The sequence below is a fragment of the Ciconia boyciana genome, chromosome 17, assembly GCF_034638445.1.
Source record: "Ciconia boyciana chromosome 17, ASM3463844v1, whole genome shotgun sequence".
Lineage (NCBI taxonomy): Eukaryota > Metazoa > Chordata > Aves > Ciconiiformes > Ciconiidae > Ciconia > Ciconia boyciana.
Window position 1 is genome coordinate 11,255,449 of NC_132950.1, and position 22,233 is coordinate 11,277,681.

General features: G+C 45.7%; 1 protein-coding gene across 1 annotated transcript; it reads right to left on the minus strand.

Annotated features, from left to right (window-relative positions):
• Window positions 1-3,234: 3,234 nt before the first annotated feature.
• Window positions 3,235-21,498, minus strand: HEATR6 (HEAT repeat containing 6). The gene is made up of 20 exons (XM_072881980.1): window positions 21,267-21,498; window positions 19,863-19,970; window positions 19,306-19,446; window positions 18,194-18,309; window positions 16,329-16,443; window positions 15,967-16,068; window positions 15,398-15,535; window positions 13,956-14,248; window positions 13,382-13,559; window positions 12,866-13,072; window positions 12,205-12,304; window positions 11,606-11,964; window positions 10,558-10,680; window positions 9,890-9,976; window positions 8,722-8,856; window positions 7,404-7,526; window positions 6,227-6,351; window positions 5,431-5,527; window positions 4,749-4,953; window positions 3,235-4,263 (listed from the first exon to the last, which is right to left on the minus strand). Exons 1-20 carry the CDS (start codon window positions 21,462-21,464, stop codon window positions 3,713-3,715), a joined length of 3,501 nt encoding a protein of 1,166 aa, XP_072738081.1. The 5' UTR covers window positions 21,465-21,498; the 3' UTR covers window positions 3,235-3,712.
• Window positions 21,499-22,233: the final 735 nt, after the last annotated feature.

The following is a 22,233-nucleotide window of genomic DNA, read 5'->3' on the forward strand; positions in this document are numbered from 1 at the left end:
ACCCACCCAGTGACCCTGCGCAGAAGAACGGGCAGATTGTCTTTCAAACGGAGCCGATGTGGAGCTTGAATGTCCCTTGCCACCTTGGCTATAAATCATCCTGCATGTGATAAGGTAATTACCTTCTCCTTGAAACTATTCATAGTAAAACCTATAAAGCGCCTGGCTTGTAAACACAACAATAAAGAGGCAGGACAATAAAACCTTGGCTGGGGTGTGGAAGGTGCTGCCTTTCGCTGCCCCCGAGCACCTCGTGCTTCACCGGTCCCCGGCCGAGGATGGAGGCTGCGTCCACCCCCGCTGCTCTCGCTGGCAGCGAGCAGGCGGCACAGGGCACACGCAGCCCACGCTGCTCCGCCAGGCACCAAAACCGAGCACCCGACACTAAAGGGACACATAAAATCATCACTGACCTTGGTATCAGGCAGGAGAGCCCATCCCAGCTCTGCTCCAGCACCCTCAGGACTGCACCCAGGTGCGACCACCGGCAGCAGAAACTTCCCACAGGGCTGGGGCCGGGCACAGCTGACCCCCATGACTGACCCAGGTCCCCACCCAGCGGCTTTTTAGTTGTTGTCCACAGAAATTAGGCCTGAATCTCTGTAGCTGCCCCCTCCACCCCCCTATAACGCATGTCTCCCCAGCAATGCCCATGTGCTGGCAGGAGAGGTGATGCGGCTGCTGCCTGCTCCTGGCTGCTGAGCGGGGCCGAGCCCTGCGTGCCGGCCGTGACGGGAGGCAGGGGTGATGACGTGTTTGTCTCATCTTCGGAAGATGCTGGATGGAGTTCCACCAGCCAGAGTGAAAACCAGCTCCTGCCTGTCCACTCTCCCCTGTGCACACGCTGTTTTTTCCCCAGAGGGTCAGCAAAGGGTGTCCAGAAGCTGCGGGAAGGATCTTCCTACAGGAGAATGAAAGGCTGGCGTCAACGTAAGACCCATCTTACGTTCTCCTCTTCGCAGGCAGGAGGTTTGTAATGAGCGTGTGGGGTGAGACCACAAAATCCAGACTCTCTACCCAAACCGGCATTTCAGTGCTTATTGCTGTAACGGTGATGGGTTGAGTCGACGCCTGGGATGCTCGGAGTCCATGAGCATCCCTGGAGAAAACAGCTACAGAAGAGAGCAGCTAACGGTGTGCACAACCAACCAACAAAACCAACCCGTAACTGATTCAGCTCCTTTACAGATGAACTGAACTCTATCTGGCATTCAGACACGTGGCCTTATTCTTGCCTGGTCTTGAGGGAAAGATAGCAGCCAGATGTTGAGGAACAGGCTCAGCAGATCAGAAGGTGCTGAACCCCTTCTGCTTTAGCATCCAGTAATGAGTTGGGCTCTTCGTTAAACTGATAGCTCACACAGAGAAAACTGCTTATGCTGCCTTCAGCCAAGGCTACCTGGAAACTACTTTTGCTCCCAAAGATAAAAGATATTCTTATCTTTCTGTCTGAGAAAAGTTGCATGTTCCCCAATATGAGTTGAAGTACTGGACGTGGTTATTTAGAAAACTTCATACACCGAGCAGGCAGGCTGCTACCATGCTCAGTGGGGACGCTCACTTCTGTTTTATTCAGCCACTTGAGCTCTTGGTTTGCCTTCATCACTCACCCAATGCTGCTCGGAGCACAAGTCCGCATTTCCTCAAAAGCCCTTAGGTGTTTCGTGAGCCAGGTGAGGCTTCACAGACGTTTCTAATAAAACCCAGAGACGTTGGCTACACACTATTGAGAATCCCAGCAGCTCCCATCCGTTTCCTGGGGCACGTAAAATACCCGTGGAGGTGGATTTCTCAGCATTGGGAGCAAGCCACTTGTTTCTGGCGTGGTTGCGGGGTGCCCGCGCAGCCCCTTCGCTGCGACGTGGGAATTGAGGCTCCGGCTCGCAGCCTCGTGGTGCTCCATGGGCAGAGATGCTACATCGCTCACGTGATTCTGCGCACAAAGGCAAAACTCTTTCCAAAGCAATGTAATTCTTGAATCAACAGGGGTTTCTCCATTCAGAACGGCCGTCCTCCTCCCAGTACTGACAGCGGGTGTGGGCTGCTGGGACAGCCACAGCACTGGTACACCTGGGGTCTGCTGCCTGACCACACGTCGGACACCGAGTCCCACAGCTGCCTCACCACCAGTATTTCGGCTGGTACAGTACATAGGCAGCTCTAGGGCTGTCGGCAAACCCGGGCAAGAAATGCAGGCACCGTCATGCTTTCGAAGGTAACCGGACAGATTTCTTCTAGAGCCAAAACGCAGCTGCAAAACACGGGTTTGATTCATATGGTGGAAACTCAAAGATGGGTACAGGTACAAAGAGGGAGAAAAGGAGCAAGCGTCAGCTTAAGTGTAAATCTGTAATTTGAAGCACAGCCAGGGGTGATCCTGGGCCAGGATTGGGCCCATGACGTGCTGGGGACCAGTAAGGGCAGCGGCGGTGCTGGGCCCAGCAGCGATGCTCAGGTGTACCGCTGTCTTCCTCAGCCTCTGTTCCAGGCAGCTGCTCAGCCTTGCACAGCACTGGGACAAGCCTCACCGTACGCCAGAGGTTGGCAGAGCTGCTCCTGCTGCAGGCTGCTACAGCGGGAGAAGTCACTCGTGGCAGGGAACCGGCCCCATACACCCTGCAAACGTTACGCTGAAGGGGTTTCGGATACTCACACTACTTGAGGCCCACTGAAACCAGCAGCAAGAATGGAAAAACAAAGCAGACAAATTTTGTATCCCAAAGAGCTTTTATGACAGCCAGGGCTTGCACTGAGCTCTGTTCAAACATCCACCCAGAGGTTAGGACAGCAGGCACTTAACTCTCAAAGTGCCCCACAGGCCGGCTCATTCCTGGAGGCATTGACTTGTCCCCAGCAACATCAGAGAGCCCAGTCCTCCACCGGCTATCAGCACAGTAAGCACATAGCAAACAGAGAGCAAGCAACAGCATCATGAAGGAAGGGGAAGGGGACAGAACTTCAGAAACAGAAACAAACCCACATGAAGTTTAGAACGTCACTGCACCTCCCACAGAAAGGCGACCGAGCCCCCGGGGTAGCACTGCCTGAAGAGTCAAAATTCCAGCCTCAGAGGACCTACTTTGAATTTTCTGGCTTACACAGCACGGTACCACCCACGTGGAAACAAGGAACTTCGAGTTTTTGGAAGACAGGATGAGTGAAGGGAGCAGGGAGGCGCAGGCCCTGTGTAAGACACCAGGAACGTAACAGATAAAGGCAAAGTGTGTTTGCTCTAAGCTAGGATTCAAATATTGGCATATTTAGGTTTATTGCAGGAACACAAGAGTGACAACATTTGCAGTGCTCAGAAAAACAAAATTCTTCCAGACCCCTCCTTTACAAACATGATTTTGAATGCAGCAGCAATAGTAACAAAATGCTTTTAGATAAGCTGAGAGAACAGGCTGTTTTTATAAAACATACAAAGAAGGAAAAGGCATGTTTTCCACGTGGTGACACTGTAACAGTTACGTGTACAAACAAAACCAAGTGAGGACAACTTAAGAGTTCACAGAAATATATATATATAAAAAGTTCTACCAATCTCTTAATCAGGCATTATGAATGATTTAAACAATTTATTTCAAACTTATTAAATACCAACAACAGGAAACTTGTCTTCTGGATACCCTGTGTAAGTGAAAGCAATGTGTTTCTTCTCTGTGCCCAGTCAGAAGGGTAAGTTATTGGTCACTGAAACAGGCGTTTCTTTCTAAGCCTCTGTTAATTCAGCGGCATTGGCGTGGTTTGTCAAGACATCTTCCAGATAAGCAGACACCCTTACCCTAGCTTTGCCCTCCAGCTGTTTCTCTATCCCACCGAGATGTTCGATAGCTCCTTTTAATACTCCCTCCCTCTCGCACAAGTCCGTGCATGTTCCTGCTTCGTTTTCTTCAACTCCAGATTTCAGATATTGCAAGACGTAGGGTTTGATTGCATCCCCATTTTCTCTTATGGTTTCCCAAATGACTGGCAGGTCTGTGCTCTTTGCCAGGCTTAACAAATGAAGCAGAGCCTGGCAGATCTGTGTCCTGAGGCTGGCACTGTACTTGAATTCTAGAAAGTCCTCGGTGTCTTCGCTCTTCTGCAAGGCCACCACCAAGGCACTCCAGATTTGGCAGAACTGCTCAGTGGAGCCGTAGCATTCCCTCTTGCTAGGGATGGAGAGGGCCATGGCTGATTTGATTCGGACTTTAAAATTCTTGCAGGACTTCACTACTGAGGAAAGTGCACTATATGCTTGCGTGGTCCAAGGAGCCTCTCCTACAAAACAAACAAACAAAAAAACCCAACAAAACTAAAACACCCTTTTCAATCAGTCACAATATACAAAACTGTAAATGTATCTCCTAAATATTTAATGAGCTTACATTTGCTGTATTTATTCTGGTCCAAATGAGAGAATCAGAGGTTACAAAATGAAAAATTAGTTTAAAAAGTTAATCTTCTGAAGTTTTGCAAGAGGAAAAGCGACATTTTGCATCTATTCACAGCTATAATCCCATCCTCACGCTCTTTTCTAACATGACAGATCCAACTGAATACAGCGCAGTTATGCCTGTATCAGCATCCGCAGGATCTGAGCCTATTTCACTGGCAAGGGTTCTGGGAAAGCTATGACAGCAAGATTGAGCTCAGTTTGCTTTCTCCCCTTCCCCCCCCGCCCCAACACATTTGTTAACAGAGACCTTCTTATCAAAACCACAACCTGCTGTGCAAATCCAAAGCCAGCGGGACAAGTTACTCACCAAGTGGCAAGGCAGGGTTCTTAAATACATTCCCCAGCGCGTAACAAGCATTCCAGCGCACTTTCATCGTGGCCTCACTCTGAACAGTAGAAATAAGGGCCTGAAGAGATTCCTCGATGGCTTCCTTAAACCTGGGGTTTGCTATGTGATACGGCTGAAGGAAATGAAGCACATTCCCAAGGGCCCGGACTGCATTACTCTTTACCTGGAACACACATACACAAAAAACCCCATTCTGGCTTTCAGCTTATAGGCAAAGCTTTTGTCAAACCTGCTACAAATAGTCACGCTCAGAGCCAACAAGGAGCCCATCTGGAATCAGACTGGTGTCTTATCAGATGGTAGCTTCCTCAATGCCACTAGAAAGATCATTCTCTGCAAATGGTCACACTGAAAAAAAAAAAAAGAAAAAAGAAAAAAAAAACCCCAAACTACCACAAACCAACCCACCCCAGCCCCCTGCACTGTGGAAAAGTGCAATCAAATGCCCTGCAGGTCAAACAACATGGGAAACCTCCAAACACCAGCCCTCAGGAGAGGATGCTGAGCTGCAGCTCCCCGTCTGTTGGGGCAAAACACCCCAAAGTAACTGGTGCTTTTTCTCCCCCTTTTTTTTTTTTTAATAAAAATGAAGGAGTTAACTACACGATGACAACTCCAGCCTCCTTCCCCTCAGTCATACCTTGTCTCTGTCCTTTGATGCTTCAGTCGCAGACCGTAACATTTTCAACAGCAGGAGATCAGAAAATTCCTCTTGAAAACTTTGTCCCATCGTTTCCCTAGCAGAAGAACCGCACTGTGAAAGGCCAGCTCAGATGATCCATCCCCAAAGATGTGATACAATCCTTTATAAAGGCGTATGAACAACCTTCACTCTTTAGAAGGCTAATATGTAAGGCAGACCTTACTACATGTGACCACTATGTTTATTAATTTAAAACCAAACTATCAATGCAAGAAAGCCGGTTAGCAATGCATTAAGTCTGTAATAAAAAACAGAGGGCAATGAATTGCTCAGAGGCAATTCTGTAGCAGGAATATATGATAACTATTTCTCCTGTTAAAAATGTAACAGTAGGTTAGACTTCTTTCAGTCTTTGGCTTGAGGAAGTGTTAAATATTTATTAATTTTACTTCTGTGTTATGTTGAAAGTAAATTAACCAGGGAACATGCAATTACACAAAGCAACATACAAGAAATAGAAAACCGAAAAGTAAACTTGGAATATACTCCAGAACTAATGATTAGAAAGACCTAAACCCAAGCAGTTTAGTAGAACTCAACCCCAGATGGATACAGGATACTTATAACACAGCGTCATACACCGGCAGACGCAGAGGCTGAAGAGTGGTTAAAAAGAAGCATCCAAGCCAAAGCTTGGCTTTTTTGATACTAAGTAGATTCAGTACCCTCCGTCTGACCCGCTGGGAATACGGGCAGAGAGAGGAGCTCCGCAGGCCAAGGTGCGCTTACGTACATGTTGATGATCAGGGTGTCTGTAAGATTGCCCAGGGACCAAGCTGCTTTGGCACGGACGTTCGGAGACTTGTCATGGAGGGAATTCAGAATAGCGTTTGCTGTGTCTGCCACAAACATCACATCCTATAAAAGTGAAAACTGCTGCAAAGTTAGAAAGTTTTAAAAACTCAGGTGATTTCCTTAGTAACAGATACATTCTGGCCTTTCTAGGGAAAAGGATAGCTGCACAGAGACCAGCTCTATTAATATACTCTTCTTTTTTAGGTGACAACTTTTAATGTGTTTATGGTGCTCTCTGTACAGCTTTATTTGATCTTTAATTAACAGTCTAAGCCTGCAGGCTGACCAAGTCCACCACTCTCTTGGGTAGCTGTTGCTGAAAGGTTTCAATGTATTATTCAAGTTCATTGGTGCTTTAGTTACTTTGGATTTTAACATAATTACCTGGACTGCCAATCTTATACTCATCAAATCCCACTCTTAAGAAAGTAATTGCGTCTCCAAACTCCCTGTTGAGCTGCCTGTCTAATCTTCTCTTCTATGGCACATTACATTTCATTTTCACTCCCTTGCCTATGGTAAAGGATTTTCTTTCAAAATATTTCAGACTCAAATCTCAACGTCAGCTACTGCATAAATTTATTACAATCACCCATGTAAGGCCACATTGCAAAACCTACAGAGTCTTCCAGCTCAGCCAAGCTAAGATCAATTTTTTGGTGGAAACAAGAGAGCCTTTTTCTCTAAATGAGATTTACTTCTTAGTTTTAAGCAAAACTGAAGCCTTCCCATTAAAAATTTGTTAAACTCTACCGAGCACCGTACAGCTGTTCCCTTCGTCCCAGCTCTACCTCATCTCTTGCAGCTCCTTTGTGCCAACTAGCCTTTCCCACTTCTGTCCCTGAGACCTCAGGGAAGACCCTGACCTCCCTCCTTTTGCTCTCACTTATGAGGCACCCTGGTTTCTGCTTCATCTCTTAAAACCGCACCGGTTCTGTTCACCACACAGGAGGCAAGAGCAGGTCTGGAGACAGTAAAGATAAGCTATATACACACTACAGACCAAAAGCAAGAAAGGAGGCCAATTCATTCCGAAAGAACTCATGTCCCACATTTCTAGTTCATTAAACCCATTATAAAATGGCTCAAAATAAGAAAAATGGGCCAGTTCTGACCTGCCGAAGGCAAGAGAAGAGGATGTAGACTCCAAGCGCACGTGCGGCAGCAGCTTTTACCAATGGGTTCTCACTGTGGTTCAGGCCAAGAAGCAGAGTGACACACAGTATCTGCTGGTCATTCTGCAACGACAAGCAGGCATGGCAATAGAGAGGCACTGAAAAGATCTCTGTCCCACAAAGATGACAACTGACAAATACTCTGGAAGACCCTAATATGTGGAAGAAGTTACCAGAAGAAGTTACCATACAGAGTGTACTCTTTTCTTTAAAGTAAATTGACTGGCATTTCAGGATGACACACAGGAAACGGGAATGCTTCCAGCAAACGTGATCTTGTTGCTGTTAGATAAGACCACAAAGGAAACCAAAATATTAACTATCATCCAAACACAGAAGGCAGGGCCCATCAGAGGTAAAACAGACTGGATCGGTTGCATTTTCCTGTCTTACTTCACTCTTTCCCCTTCATTAACAAGGACAGCCAGGCAGATTAAGTTCATCCTGGGCAGATTGTCAGTTTACCAACCCATGACAAAGATTTTGTTTCATCAGAGCAAAGGGTCAGAGTGGGCACTGACTTGACCCCACATGGCCACAGGGACAAGAGAGTGTATGGGATCAAAGTACAGAGTGATGAAGTACATGCTGTACTTGGAGAAACCAGACTGAGAATTCCAGAGATACTGCTGTACTAGCAATTCCTGGGCAAATGAAATCTGGCAAAGTACTCCCCATCAAGAAGGGCACAGTGACATGAAAGGAGCTGCACAATGCAGCGGTGATACGCTGCCAAGGCTTTCAAGTTTAAAAGTATATTTCATGTGGCGAAAGGAGAGTAAGGCCAACACATTTGTTTGCTTCTGCCTGGGCAATCACTGCAGTTTAGTGTTTTAAAAGCCAGCCAAAAGAAAAAACATGCATGCAAACTGGTGAACAACGTCAGTCCATGGCTGTTAGCTCAGCTGTCTCTTCAAACGCTTAACCAGCAAAATAACAACCCTTCACCCCTCCCTCATGCAATGAGATTCTTGCCCTCCATCTCCCGTGCATCATCAACAAGGCTGAGTATTCATGGCAGGGCCAAACAGCTTCTGTGACCCACAGTTTAATTGTTTTGACAGGCTAATTACTCCCAACATTGCCTTTTCCAGTCTTCAATAGTCACAACTTGTTCAGAATGTAAAAAAAAAAATTCTGGCAGATTCCTCTACCCTCTCCTTATAAGTTTTAAAAGGCTTTACACTACTGTAATCTCGTAGACAAGAACAAAGCCTCAATAGGTGAAAATGCCACACTTACAGGAGTGCTCTCTTACCTGCAGACGGCTGAAAGCTTCTGGCAAGATAGAGGAGAGGGCATCGCAGGCGCTTGTCTGAAGAGTCGCATGCGGAGAGTTCTGAAGAGTGCCAGGCAGAGGGCCATTTAACATCATAGTCCAGAAAGTTACAACCTACAGAAGAAGCAGCCAGGTTTACCTATTTAAACTCAGCAATTATGCCTAAGTTCTGTGACAGACTGTCTTTTTCTATGACCAACTTTAAGACGTACTTACAGCAGGCAGCATAATCACACATGAATGATTACAACTGTTTGGAAGCCTATAATACTTAGCATTCAGAAACATTTTAAAGACATTTTAGTACTGCTATCAAGTACTTATTCATTGAGTTCTGTTTGTTTCCTTCTCAAGGCCACATACACTCAGATTAGATTGCATTAGGTAGAATTACGATTCCATTCTTGAATCCACACCGCTGGGTATTTTCATTTGCCTGACAATTTACATTCATATCAAGTGACAGGAAGCCGGTGCAACTGGACACATTTCCTACCTTGTAGGGTCACTGGTGAGCAGCTCAAAACTTAGCATACGCCAAAGAAATTTTTAAAATTGCCTTGTGTTCACAGAAGCAAGACTTAAACAGGCCAACATTACTACTAGAATGCCAGTTCCTCAGCTTCCACAAACTTATCCAGCAGACAGCCTCAAACAATGAATTTTTCTGAAATCACATATATTATGGCTCTGGCCACTCTCTCTGCACTTGTGAGCAGCCAGAACACACAGGCTGGCTCTTGTAACGATGCAAACTCACCAAAACTCTAAAAGTGTATGTCTAGGTTTTATGCAGCAGTAATGACGCATGCAAAATCTGCACTGTTCTTCCAGCTTTCTGACTTACAGCAGGCGGGAAGAGGAGGGACGAGGAAAGGCAGAGAGGCAGTGTTAACATCATGTAAAAGAAAAAAAAAAACCCACACCACAAAAAAAACCACACCTGCCTACAGACAAAAACAAATGCAAAAATAATGCAGGAAGTCTACAAAAATTCTATATATCAGCACCTATAAAGCCACAGGGTACCGAGTCCCTTTCTGCTTTCCTGCAATTGGTTTATCTGTATCCGTGCCAGTAATTTTGCAGAGAGTTCCAGAAAGGAAGCTCAGTGAAGTGGAATCTCAGGGGGAGCCCACACACTTACCATGCTGACAGGTACTCTCTGATCAGGGGCAACGGCTGAATCGGGTTTGTACTGCTGTAGCACACCTGTGCCCAGCTCCTCCAGAAGCTGCAAGGAAACAAAAAGCAATTAGGTCTTTACCAAGGATGACTCAAGTACCATGGAACTAGAGCAACCTTTACCTAGGACTATACTTACTTGCCCAAGGAATAAAAATAAAAGATTCAGTATTGTTTTGGACTCTATTCTGTCCCTGCTAGTGAAGAAATTAGGCAAAAAGCCTTTCTTACATAAAGTTTCCAGCTAGAACAGCATAACAAGTTGCCGCGCAAAGAGGAAATCCCTCTGAGCTTTCCTTTGGGTGACAGACTACAGTTCCTGCAGCAGCCGATGCAAATCGGGGAAGGGCCAGTGTTATAGTCCTTGCATTTCCCAAGCTTCCTGGTGACTCAGCACAGCAACAAAATTCTGCTAAGAATTCAAGATTGGAAGCAGAAGGTGCATTTCTCAAAGTGTCAGGGTACTGCACTTCCCAAAGAGCTACAGCAGGCACCAGCTCTTGACAGTGTGCTACCTCAAACACACAAAGACGCTCTGAATATTCATCACTACTCATCTGTATTTGCAAAGCACACTAATAAATAGAATTGACTTGGTAAAACAATGTTGATGTTTCCTCATGCTCTTACTTTGGCTCCATGAAGCTGAATGGATGGATCCATTTCTTCCATGCATCTGCAAGCCACTTCTCCAAGTTCTAGGAAATAGCTCTGAGCCATAGAGAAATAACCTTTTACAAGAAGAGCCAACACCTAAACACAAACAAAAGAAGTTCCATTCAGCATTTCTTCCTTCTATCAAACCAAAATACCCCAGATACACACAGAGAGGATGTTAATGGGCTAATCAACAGGAGACCATATACTAAACTCTGATGTAACAGATACACCTTGCAGCACAACTTCTAGAATACTACGGCTAATTAAAAACCCTCTCTATTCCATGATCTTGTTCAAAAAAGGGCCACAAAAGCACTATCAGGTAGCAACACAATGAATTATTTACTGTAAATGAGGTCTCCTGTAGCTAAAAAACTAAGCAAGAGTGCCTGTAAGAGCAACACATTCTGTATCTCCTGTAATAGTGCTGCTGCGTTCTGTGAAGCTGGATTTAACAAATATTCGTTGTTCCAGAAAAAGAGTGAGACTCCTTGGGATACACGTTATAGAATCTTACTATTTTCTGTGGTTACATGAAAAAACCCAAGGCCAAGTCTCAACATTCACAGGTACTCCTTTAGTCATACCAGCATCACTCCATAGTCCCTTGCAGACTGTTCTTTGACTGCCAGGTTCTTCCCCACTGTTTTCCAGCAAAACTTTAATTTAGATTCTGTATGGAGGAGTTTGCATGGGGAAGACTCACAGCCTTCACCAGACACCAGCACACACACCCAAATATTTTAAAATCTCAAAGGTAACAAAAAATCACAGGCAGATGAACTTACTGCAGCAGGTTTACTATGGGACAGTTATGCTGTGGCCACAGGCACGGAAACAAAATGTTACTGCTCTTTCAGTCACAGCAGCTCAGACATGCTGCACTAGCAAATACTTTAGCCTAAATCTCACTGAAAGAGCTAGGAGCAAAAGCAACCCACAACTGAGGCTTGGCTGACATGAGGTAATTTGATATTGTACCAAGTATTCATTTTACAAGCCAGCTGTTCATCCCCACCTGTAAGGATTCCAGTCGAAGTGGACACGGTTCATAAATGCTGGAAAACGATGGAAAGTTAGCATCGCTGTCAGAACAGGAATCCTCTCTGGGCAGAACAATGATGGAAACGCAGAGACGGAGAAGCCAGCATGGTTCTGAAGACGTACATCCTGCTGGATTATCTAGAGGCTCCCCTTCTGAGGGGAGTGCTTTTCTCCACTGCTCAGAAGAATTAAAACGGTGAGGGGTTGCGCTACCACTATTATTTAGCCCTGAAGAACTAGGCTGTTGCAAAAGTAACTGCACCTCTGGTAAAGGTGCTTGGACAGATACTATGGCCCCTAATAATGTGAGACTGGAAACTCGAACATTAACATCTGCAAGAAAGAACAGGGTGGGGGAAGAAAGAGCCAGTCCGTTAGCATCTCACTGACACATCAGCATCCTCCTTCAGCAGTTTTCAGACAAGAGAGATCATAACATATAATTTGATACCCATACATATGTTTATGTATTTATGAAGCACGGGGGGGAAAATCCACAATTATTTTGTAATAACCAATGCTGAATTAAGATATAACATAGACACAGAGGCTCCAGCCAAACAGAATGCAAACCTTTATGACAAATGTATGGCTTTATCTGGTTCCAAACTCTTGTCAGCAACCCAGGTTTTAAACGGCTGTATGGTGCATTTGAAACCAAATTTGCAAGGCACTGAAACACACAAAAGAACATATATGGAGTGGTGGTTACAATGTCAGCCTGGCCTCCAACAGATTTGTTTTTACATTTGCAATTTAGGTCATTTAGACAGCTAATTATCTGAGGGCACCTGAAAACAAATGCCCCAATTATCTGCTGTTTGAAAACTGGTAACAAACTTGGCTCCTAAGAACAAGTATTTAACTACTGTGACCTGGCATAAAGACCAAGGAATTTCAATAGCCCACGGAAAGCTTTTTTTGCCAATTTGGATTCCACTTCTAAAGCTAATGTGAGTCTTCAGAATCATTTCATAGGTTCATTCAGCTCCAGAAAGACTACACGAAAGAAATGCAGGAATAAGAGAATTGTGCTGAAGAGAAAAGAAACCCTAGGACTCTGTAGGAAGACTCAGTCCATGAAGCCTTGTGAGACGACAACAGTCTATTTCCCACCGCCACCGCCTCAGTCCTCAACAGCTACAGTAACTTCTGTGCAATCTTTCTTCAAGACTTAATCTAGAGACCGATATCATCTCTGGGGCAGCATCTGAAACATTTACAGTACAGTTACCTTGACTATTTGTGTCAGTGTTTGAGAAGAGGATTCTGCCACCAGGGCTAGCAGCAGGCAGCGGTGCAGCTCCCGGATGCTGGAAGCAATAGTGACAGAGAAGGGAGTAAAAGCTCTCTTGTGATCATTAGCATCTTCAGCAACAGAAAGAAACTGCTTAGAACCTTCCAGGATGGCTGAGAGAACTTGAAGAGCACAGGCACGGGTCTGAAATGATAAAACATTTCTGTTACCCACTTTTAACACCTCCTTTGAACTGACAGACAACTTTAAAATTTATGAAAGTCTCTTTCTCCAGCAAGAGAAAATTCAACTCCAACTATCTTTTCCCATAACTAAGCAGTATACAACCAATCCTTTGTTTCCTTAACCAACACATCCTCTTTCATCTCTTGCAGTACAGTGACCAAGAAACACAGGTACAGCAGCCAAAGTACTTAATGAAGGCCAGAGAAGACAACTCTTAAGATTAACATTGGAAAAATACAATGCTTTTTCTACTCAGAACTACCTCACCTTTGGAGAAGGGTCCTTTAAAGCAATAGTCATCAGGGACACTGACTGGGGGCTGCCAATACCCGGTGCATCAGGAACAAACGCTGACCAGTAGCCATAAAGAACTCTTTTTTCTATTGATTTTATAGCAGAAAGGAAACAGGCTAGAGCCCCTTGACGAACATTGGCTTGGTAAGATCTTAAAAACAAACAAAAAGATTAATGAAATAGCAGCAGTGAAAAGTAATGGACTCACCCTCTTTCACTGATATTAGTGGCTAGCTGTGAGAAGACATTTTTTAGACCAAGAACAGGAAGAGAAAGAACAAATCTACTTTCAAACCAATACAAATTACTGCCTTCCAATTTTCTTGTATCACCACATAAATCAAAAGGAAAAGTTATTTCCTCAACAGTTTTGATTAAGAACAAAGCGCTAGGATCCTGTGGAAGTGTAAAAGTCTGCACACATGTAACATTTGTGCCAGATCTACAGGAACAAAAGGTATGCTTTAACACGGTACATGAGCTTAAATTGTTATGAACAACAGTACACTCTGCTACCATGCTTTATGTTTACATGAACAACAAGCACCTCATTTTGCTCTGTATTCCACCTTCAGCATCAGAATATTCCGACTCACTGCTGCTGATTCTTTTCCAACTAGTATAATGTGAAGACAAGTGATCCTTTCCAGCAGGCATGTATGCAACATCTGATGCACGAGTCCGAGGATCTGAACAGGGACCGTTCTGCACATCCCCCAAGTGTAATTTCAGCATGTCTGCTCCAAGGACTGATTCATTTCCTGCATCACCCAAATCTTCTCTTCCTTCTTCCCCAACCTCTCCCTTCTTTTGTTTCCCTTTGGATTTTTTCCTACGGTTCTGTTTGAAGACAAAAAATAGATATTTTTTTTTTAATCTTTCAAAATAATATCTAGAAAGATGTACAAACATTTTATAGTTGTAAATCTTTTACTAAGGGAAAAAGGTCTCATCTGAAAACAAAACTAATTGCTAATCCACAATAAAAGCAGAGCTTAATATAATAAATCATGCCCTCTGTATAGTACATCAACATCAAATTATACAAGTTTCTAAATGAGTTTTTAGACGAGATTTAGTTTAACCAAGAGTTATCACAGCTATTTAGCATTCTTCTGATGCAAAAATATTGCACAGAAGTGCAATTATATGTATGTGCAATACTGTACATACAGAAACAGTCACTTCTTTAGTCTCTGAGAGTTTGCAAACTCTGCTTTTTAGTAACAACAGTAACATCAGTATAGTAATACCTTAATGTAAGTATGCAGTTTATATCTGAATAGCCTCAAAAATTAAGCTTTGGCCTCTTCATCAGTAAAGCAAAAGATTTCCTAGAAAACTTTGTGTGAAATATGATTTTTAACTAAAGTGATTAAAGAAGAGGAACACTAAATACTTCTGTAGTTCTTTTAGATTTACAGTAGGTATTTAACATCTAAAAAGAAACAAGTCAACATGACTATACAACTTTATTTTCTCTAATGTCTTTCAGATAATCAGTAATCCAAAATGTTTACAGGGTTAAAAAATAACCTGTAGAAGGATTAAGCAGAATACATGGAGGAGGAGGGAGAAAATCAGTCTCTGGATGAACTTGACTTCCCTAAGAAAGAGTCAAACAATTGTGCAAGTGTTAGGAGAGAAAATGTAACTTATAAAATAAAAAGCTTTGGCTAGTCTGCACGCACCAATCCCATGTCTGCAGGCCAAGAATTCTTGGCTATAGATGAGTAACTGATGCAAACAGCTTAACTCGGGAAAACCAATCTCTGCAGAGCCATTTGTTCTCGTCATCTCAGTTTACAAAGCAATTTTACTCAGTGCAGAGAGTCATAATCAACACCTTTAAAGCAAAGAATGTGAAATGTATCACATGCTCAGAACACAAAGAGCCTGTTAGCCACTAATATCATGTCAAGTAACATACAACCGCAACAAACACGCGCACAATGAGCATGCAGTAGAATCAGAATAATTTCAGCTTACCCCGGTCTGCTTAAAGGCGGCTGGCTCTGATGGTTCCTGTTTGACGGGAGACCTTTTATCATACTGAGGTAATGGAGCCGGGTACAAGGCTGTGGGCATTTCTATGCTCAGTCCTGGCAGTCCATGAAACATGCATTTCTAGAACAGTAACAAAAACGTTAGCATACTTTTCCTTTTTGATGCACAGAGATTTACTGTGTATTTACTCAGGTGTTCATCAATTTTCAGTTGGGCTTGTGATCCTTCCCCCAGGACTTGTCTCTTCCCACGCTATGTAACAGCTATGCAACATCTGAAATTCAACGATATCTAGAAGGATTTTAAGTAGGTCCAAAAAAATGAACCTCCCATCTTTCTCTCACATTCTTGTGTGGAAAGCGCAGTTAAGATGCTGCGAGAGATGTCTTTTTCTTGTCTTTTTCTTTGTGTCTCACACTACATTTCCCCCCATGCTCAGGCTTCTCTGCTCCCTCTCTCTCATCTTCTCCTACTGTTTGCCACTTAACAAGCATCTGGAACAAGCACCTTCCAGTATCTGCCTCTTTCTCAAGGTGGATTTAAGTATTTACCTTTAATACTGCAAGAAGAGATCCAATTTGGTCAGTTTGCATTAGTTTCATCTTCCCACCATTGAGAAGCGACTGGATACCTTTCAGTGCATTTTGCAGCAACTGAAAACCAACACACAGAATTACTTACTTTTCTTTCCCAAAACATTGAAGGTTCACATCTTTCCAGTGACCTTCTAGGCAATTACAGTTTTGCTCAACATAATTACTGGGACAGTTACTTATGTTTATTTAAAAAAAAAAAGGCTATTTAAGCAAAATCTCAGTTGACAATATTCCAAATTTCATATATTCCAAATTCCAATATTCCAGCAGCACAATCTCCTAATTAGAGTATTCTAGACAATTAGACTTATACTTACCATGCAAAAAGTGATGTCATCTACATCAGAGGTTTTTGAAGACTGCAAAACACTTAGAAAAGTTTGAAAACAGACACTTCTGTAGGACTCATCCAAGTATGGCTGTCCAGGCACACTAAAATTAAAGCAGGAGGAGACAAATGGTTGGTTTACAGTCTGTCCCACAGCTTTATACGGTTACACAAACTCAGATCCAAGCCCTCTGCTAGACTGAAGAGCACAGCCCCGGATGGATGGACGGCTCTTTGAAAGGGATCAGCTCTACCACTATAAAGAACAAAAGGAAACCTGCACAAAGAGCTAGGACAATCATAGTGTGCCTTACACCTACTCTGCTTCTGTGGCCACCTTCTCAATTACAATGACTCTCCAAGCATAGCTTAACAAGCTGTCATGCTTATAAATGCTTTTTAGGCAAAATTTGACATTGAAAAGGACCTAGAATTACTTTTGCCGTTTCCCTAGTTTCCATGAAGTCTGGGCAACCTTAATGTGCTGAAACATTTTAACATCCACTTGACTTACTGCATGAAGAGAGAGGGCAACCGCATCACTTCATCTTTGCTACCTTGAGTACCATTTAGTAAGAGCTGGCCATTGTTGCAGTGGATTTACAGTCATTAAACAAATTCTTTTGTAACGGATTCCTAAGCACCTGGTTCCAACACATTTAATTACTTCAAGACATCAAGGCATGTGTGATAATACTCACAGGAAAACTAATATTGCAAGTGGTTTTCCTGAAATTAGAATCAGAGAACAGTTGAGGTTGGAAGGGACTTCTGGAGATCATCTAGTCCAACCCCTTGTTTGAAGTAGGGTCAACCAGAGCAGGTTGCCCAGGACTGCGTCCAGTCAGGTTTTGAATATCTCCAAGATGAAGACTCCACGGCCTCTCTGGGCAACTGGTTCCAGTGTCCGATAATCCTTACTTCTTTTTTTCCCCCGCCTCTTGTGTTTAATCGGAATTTCCTGTATTTCAGTTTGTGCCTATTGCCTCTTGTCCTTTCACTGGGCACCACTGAGAACAGTCTGGCTCTGTCATCTTCATTCCTTGCCATCATATATTTATACACATTGGTAAGATCCTCGCTGAGCCTTCTCTTCTCCAGGCTAAACAATCCCAACTCTCCACACTGAAAAATCATCATGCCCCAAACTGCCAGATGTTGCATTTACTTACATTAAGTAGTTCTTCAGACTTCATCTATAAGTGCTGAAATGCCAAACTTTTGTGTTTGGTTTTTAAAAAACAAAAAAATCCAAAAAAACCCACAAAACAAACCAAAAAACAAACAAGCCATCTGTTCAGGAGAACTATTAACTGAAAAACTCTTTACAGAAAGTCCAAGTATCTATTGCTTTTATTAATTGCTTGCTTGCCCACAGAGTCTGGTTAATCAAAATTTTTCCCATATAGCAGCTAATAAAGATTTGATGTTGCTGTGGCATCAGCATATTTACACATGGAATGGAAAAATGGATGAATTGCAAAAGAATAACTGACAATCACTATAAAAACTTGTAACTGGCCATTTCTTATGCAAAATTAACCCAAAGAATCACTGCGGGGACCAGACAGCACAACACTACTTCTTTTCTTCCCTACACTAATCTCTATTAACATTATTTCTGGAAGACTGAGAGTTTACGGTTTTATCCACAGATGACACAATATCTTGGAGGAGTAAAGTTTTAGATTTCGAATTCATGCATATACACCTTACTGATCCTGAATTTGCTGTTCCTAACACAAACAGAGCAGAGCAGCTGTCTGTGCTGTCAGATGTATACCTTCTAAAGCATCCATCATCCACACCACTTCCAGAGCATCCACTCCACCACCTGGAAAGGCTCGTACGCACCTGAGACACAGGTTTGCCATGCTGCGTACTGCTGCCCTCCTGAGTTCCACGTCTGGCTGAGCAGAATCACTGAACTGCACCAAGAGCCCAGTCTTGCCCAGCAAATCCGGGAGATACTAAAACAAACCACCAAAAGTCATTAGGGGTCACTGCTCTTCTCTCCAGCCTCCTGGTTCTTCTGTTTGGTAGCTAAACGTATCTATGCTACAAAAGATTTGTCAGCTGCAATTTCCGATTCCATAGGCAGATTATGTTTTTAAAAAATGACATGAAAATATTAATTTCCAAAGTTCTCTTATTTTGTATTAAAAAAGTATTGAGCGTGAGCACAGTTCAGACTGAGTCCCAATTTGTGCTTTCTTCCCAGACATAAAGCTACGTTAGTAACAACTGCTGTACCAAATTGCTGCAGTTATACAGGCTACAAACCCACACAAGCTAGCAGCTCCAAAACTGCTAGCATCACCACCCTGCGCTTCAGCCCAACAGCAGAAGCTGCTCTGCAAGCTGGCAAGAGCTGGTGACAGCAGAGGAATTCAACATATCAAACACTATCAGTCACACTGCAGCAACGAGGAGCTTCGTACAAACCTCAGGATTGATACCTGACAGTCTCCAGTTTGAAACGGCTTTGAGCCCACCGCACACTAAAGACCTGATCTGGTTACAGGATAAATTTCAGGATCCTCAATGGAGCCTGCTGAGTAATGTGCAATTTGAAGCTCCCCGCGTTCTTCCTGCCTGAGACACAGGCATACCACGGTGGTTAGTCTGCAGACTAAGCCTGGTGCCCTTCCTTAATAGCTTGCCTTTGGCTCAAGCCAGGTAATTGGTGGTCCCTATACCTGCAGGCTGCAGGTATAGAGGGATTCGGCATGGGAAGAATCTTGTTATCTATTGATTATTAGTATACACACCTATCACACCCAAAATTCAACCTTTCCACAAATATCAGTCACTATTTAAATGGGATTATTCTTAACATAAAAGGTGTGGTGATTTGAGAACATGATACTTTTTTATTCTTTCTTTTGGGAGGAAAAAAAAAAGAAAGAAACAGCAAAAGGGTGCGAGTATTTTTGTGGTTACTTTCTCTTAGCTTGTAAACTCACCTTCTGACATTTAGGTCCATTATTGTAAACAAGAGCTGCTAAGGCTTGCAGAATTTCAACATGTGTCCAAGAGCTGCACTGCTTAAGAGCAGAGATGCAGTAGGAGAGAAGAAAATTCAAGTTCTGTTCATCAACCATCACCTGTCATAACAGAAAAGGACTGTGGTCAAGAAAACATCGTCATGTACTGCTGGAGGCAATATACCCAGATATATTGGTTACAGACTCCGGTGATCTGGAGGTTAAAATTACACACCATCACAGAATCAGCCAACACTTAAGAAATGGCTAAATCAACACAAGTGTCCTATAACCAAGAGCGTATCCGATGGTGTATTGCTTCTGACCGAGAGCTGTTTTCACATGAGGAACCATGCTAGCACCACAGACCAGAACCTCAGCTAAGAACAAATAAGCAAAACAGTGAAAATCCAATAAACTCTGCATGAAGGTCAGCTCCATACCCCATAAAGAGAGACAGAAGGCCTCCCTGGCTTAGTGGGGGATGAGGGAGCCAGCACACAGGAAAAGGAGGCACAAGGCCAAACTTTCCATACCTGAAATCTGTTAAGTAAATGATGGATAAGCTGACAAACTTTGCTGACAAGATGTTCCTGATCAAGGTGAACCAGCTGACAGGCTTGGACAAGCAGAGCACAAACATCCTGGAAAAGAAAGCCTCGGTTTATTATTTAGAGACTACAAAGCTAGGGTGGAAACCACGTCATCAGCTAAGACTTTGATCACACAACCAGATCTGCGTGTGGATACCACTAACATCAATGCACACGGATAATGTAATGAAATGAATGAAACTCCCACTAGTGAGCCTCCCCTCAGCTCTCTACAGACCTTCATCCCGGTGCAGGGATATGCTGACATGGATTCAAATTGCAGGAGTGCTGCTCAACGATACCGCTTAAACACGGGAGCAAAAACAAAGCCAATAAGAAAGGCAAAAGAAAAATACAAAGTTAGGTTAAGGAACAGAAGGAGGGAAAAAGGAGCCCTGTCCAAAAAAAATCACTTAATTGCAAAATGCAAAGTAAGTCTACTCCGGAAATAAAATTAAGAAAAATTGGTAAGTCAGCACTGTTTACAGCATAATAACGAAGTACAGTGTGTTCCCAGTGAAGCAGTATCAATATTGCAAAACTACAGCATTCAGCTTTCAAGGGCTTACTTTAAGACTTGAAAATTTTTTAATTGTTTGAATAGCAGACTGTGAAAACTGCCAAGTCCCCGCGCCACCAGTCCGTGCCTCCAGTGGGGACTGCGCACTCACTGGCGTCACCCACCATCTCCACCAGCGCTCACGCCCTCCTGCTGCCGGGCCACGCGTGCCGACCCCGGCAGGGTTTCGGCACACGCCAGCGGAGCTCCCAAATCACCCGCAGAAGCGGGGATGGGAACCAGGGGCGGGCGAAGGTAGGAGAGAACGCGGCCGTGGGGAGGAGAGCGGAAGACGTGCAGGAAAATCCACGGCCCGTGGGGAGCCGCAGGCTGGTACGTGCAGGGCTGCTGCGTGGAGGCACCGGGCGAGATGGCTGCGGGCGCCTCCACGCGAGTCTGCGCGCACCCGCGGGCGGGCACACCTGGGAAAGCGCCTGCACGCCCACCCCGGTGCGCGCACCCACGTTTAAGGGCACGCACACGCGTGTCCCCCCCGCGAGCATCCAGCCATGCAGGGGGGCGAGAGCCCCGTGTAAGTGCGCGCTCACACCCGCGTGACGTGCACACTCCCGTGACGTGCACACCCACGTGCGAGCGCCTTCCTTCCCCCCCGCCCCCCCCGAGCGTGCACATCCCCGTGCGTGTGCGCGCCCCGCGCCGGCCCCGCCAATGTGGGCGGCGGGAGCCGCGGCGGGAGCCACGGCGGGAGCCACGGCGGGAGCCCCGGCGGGAGCCCCGGCGTCGCTCAGCCCCCCTCGGCCCCGCTCCCCGGCCGGGCGCCGCGGTACCTGCGGGCTGGGCCCGGCCGCCGGCGCCGGCCCGCAGCTCTCCGAGATGAGCTGGTCGAAGAGCAGGTGCAGCTCGGTGCGGCGGCCGCTGTCGGGCCGCTCCGCGCCGGGCTGAGGCCGCAGGGCGCCCAGCCGCGCCAGGTAACGGCGGAAGGAGCCGCCCGGCTCCGGCTCCTCCGGCCCCGCCACGGCCGCCATCTTCCGCCCTCCCGGCAGCGGCGCTATGGCAACGGGGAGCACTTCCGGGGCGGGGCCCCGGGGCGTGGCGGGCGGGCTGCGGGCCGGGCCCGGCGTGGGGGCTCGGGGCGGCGGGTAAAACCCGGTGTGGGGGCGTGGGGGAGCAGGGAGCCCGGCCGGGGAGCCACCGCACTGCGCCGCGGGGCCCGCGTTTGCCCCGCGGGCCCGTTTTTCACCTCGAAGGAACGTGGGAATAAGCGAAGGGGGAGCCCCGGGGCGCGGCGGCAGGCCCGGCACGCCCGCTGGTGTCAGGGCAGGGAGGCAGCCGGCCCCGGCCTCGCGGGTTTGCCGGGAGCGGCGTTCTGCATGGCTGAGGGGCTGCAGGCCTGCGCATATCTCCAGCAGGCGCAGGGGCCGCAGCCGTGCCACCCTCACAGCCATGGCCACCCTCACAGCCATGACACCCTCACAGCCGTGCCACCCTCACAGTCGTGACACCCTCACAGTCGTGACACCCTCACAGCCGTGACACCCTCACAGTCGTGACACCCTCACAGCCATGACACCCTCACAGCCGTGCCATGCTCACAGCCATGACACCCTTACAGCCACGGCCACCCTCACAGCCATGCCACCCTCACAGCCGTGACACCCTCACAGCCACGGCCACCCTCACAGCCGTGACACCCTCACAGCCGTGCCACCCTCACAGCCATGACACCCTCACAGCCATGACACCCTCACAGCCATGACACCCTCACAGCCACGGCTGCCCTCAGAGCCGTGACAC

Coding starts and splice junctions, on each gene's coding strand:
- HEATR6 (XM_072881980.1), bottom strand. CDS start 21,464: ATGGCGGCCGTGGCGGGGCCGGAGGAGCCGGAGCCGGGCGGCTCCTTC. Junction 19,447..19,862: donor ATTTACTTAACAGATTTCAG/GTATGGAAAGTT, acceptor CTGTTATGACAG/GTGATGGTTGATGAACAGAA. Junction 10,681..11,605: donor TTCGACTGGAATCCTTACAG/GTGGGGATGAAC, acceptor GTTTGTGTTTAG/GTGTTGGCTCTTCTTGTAAA.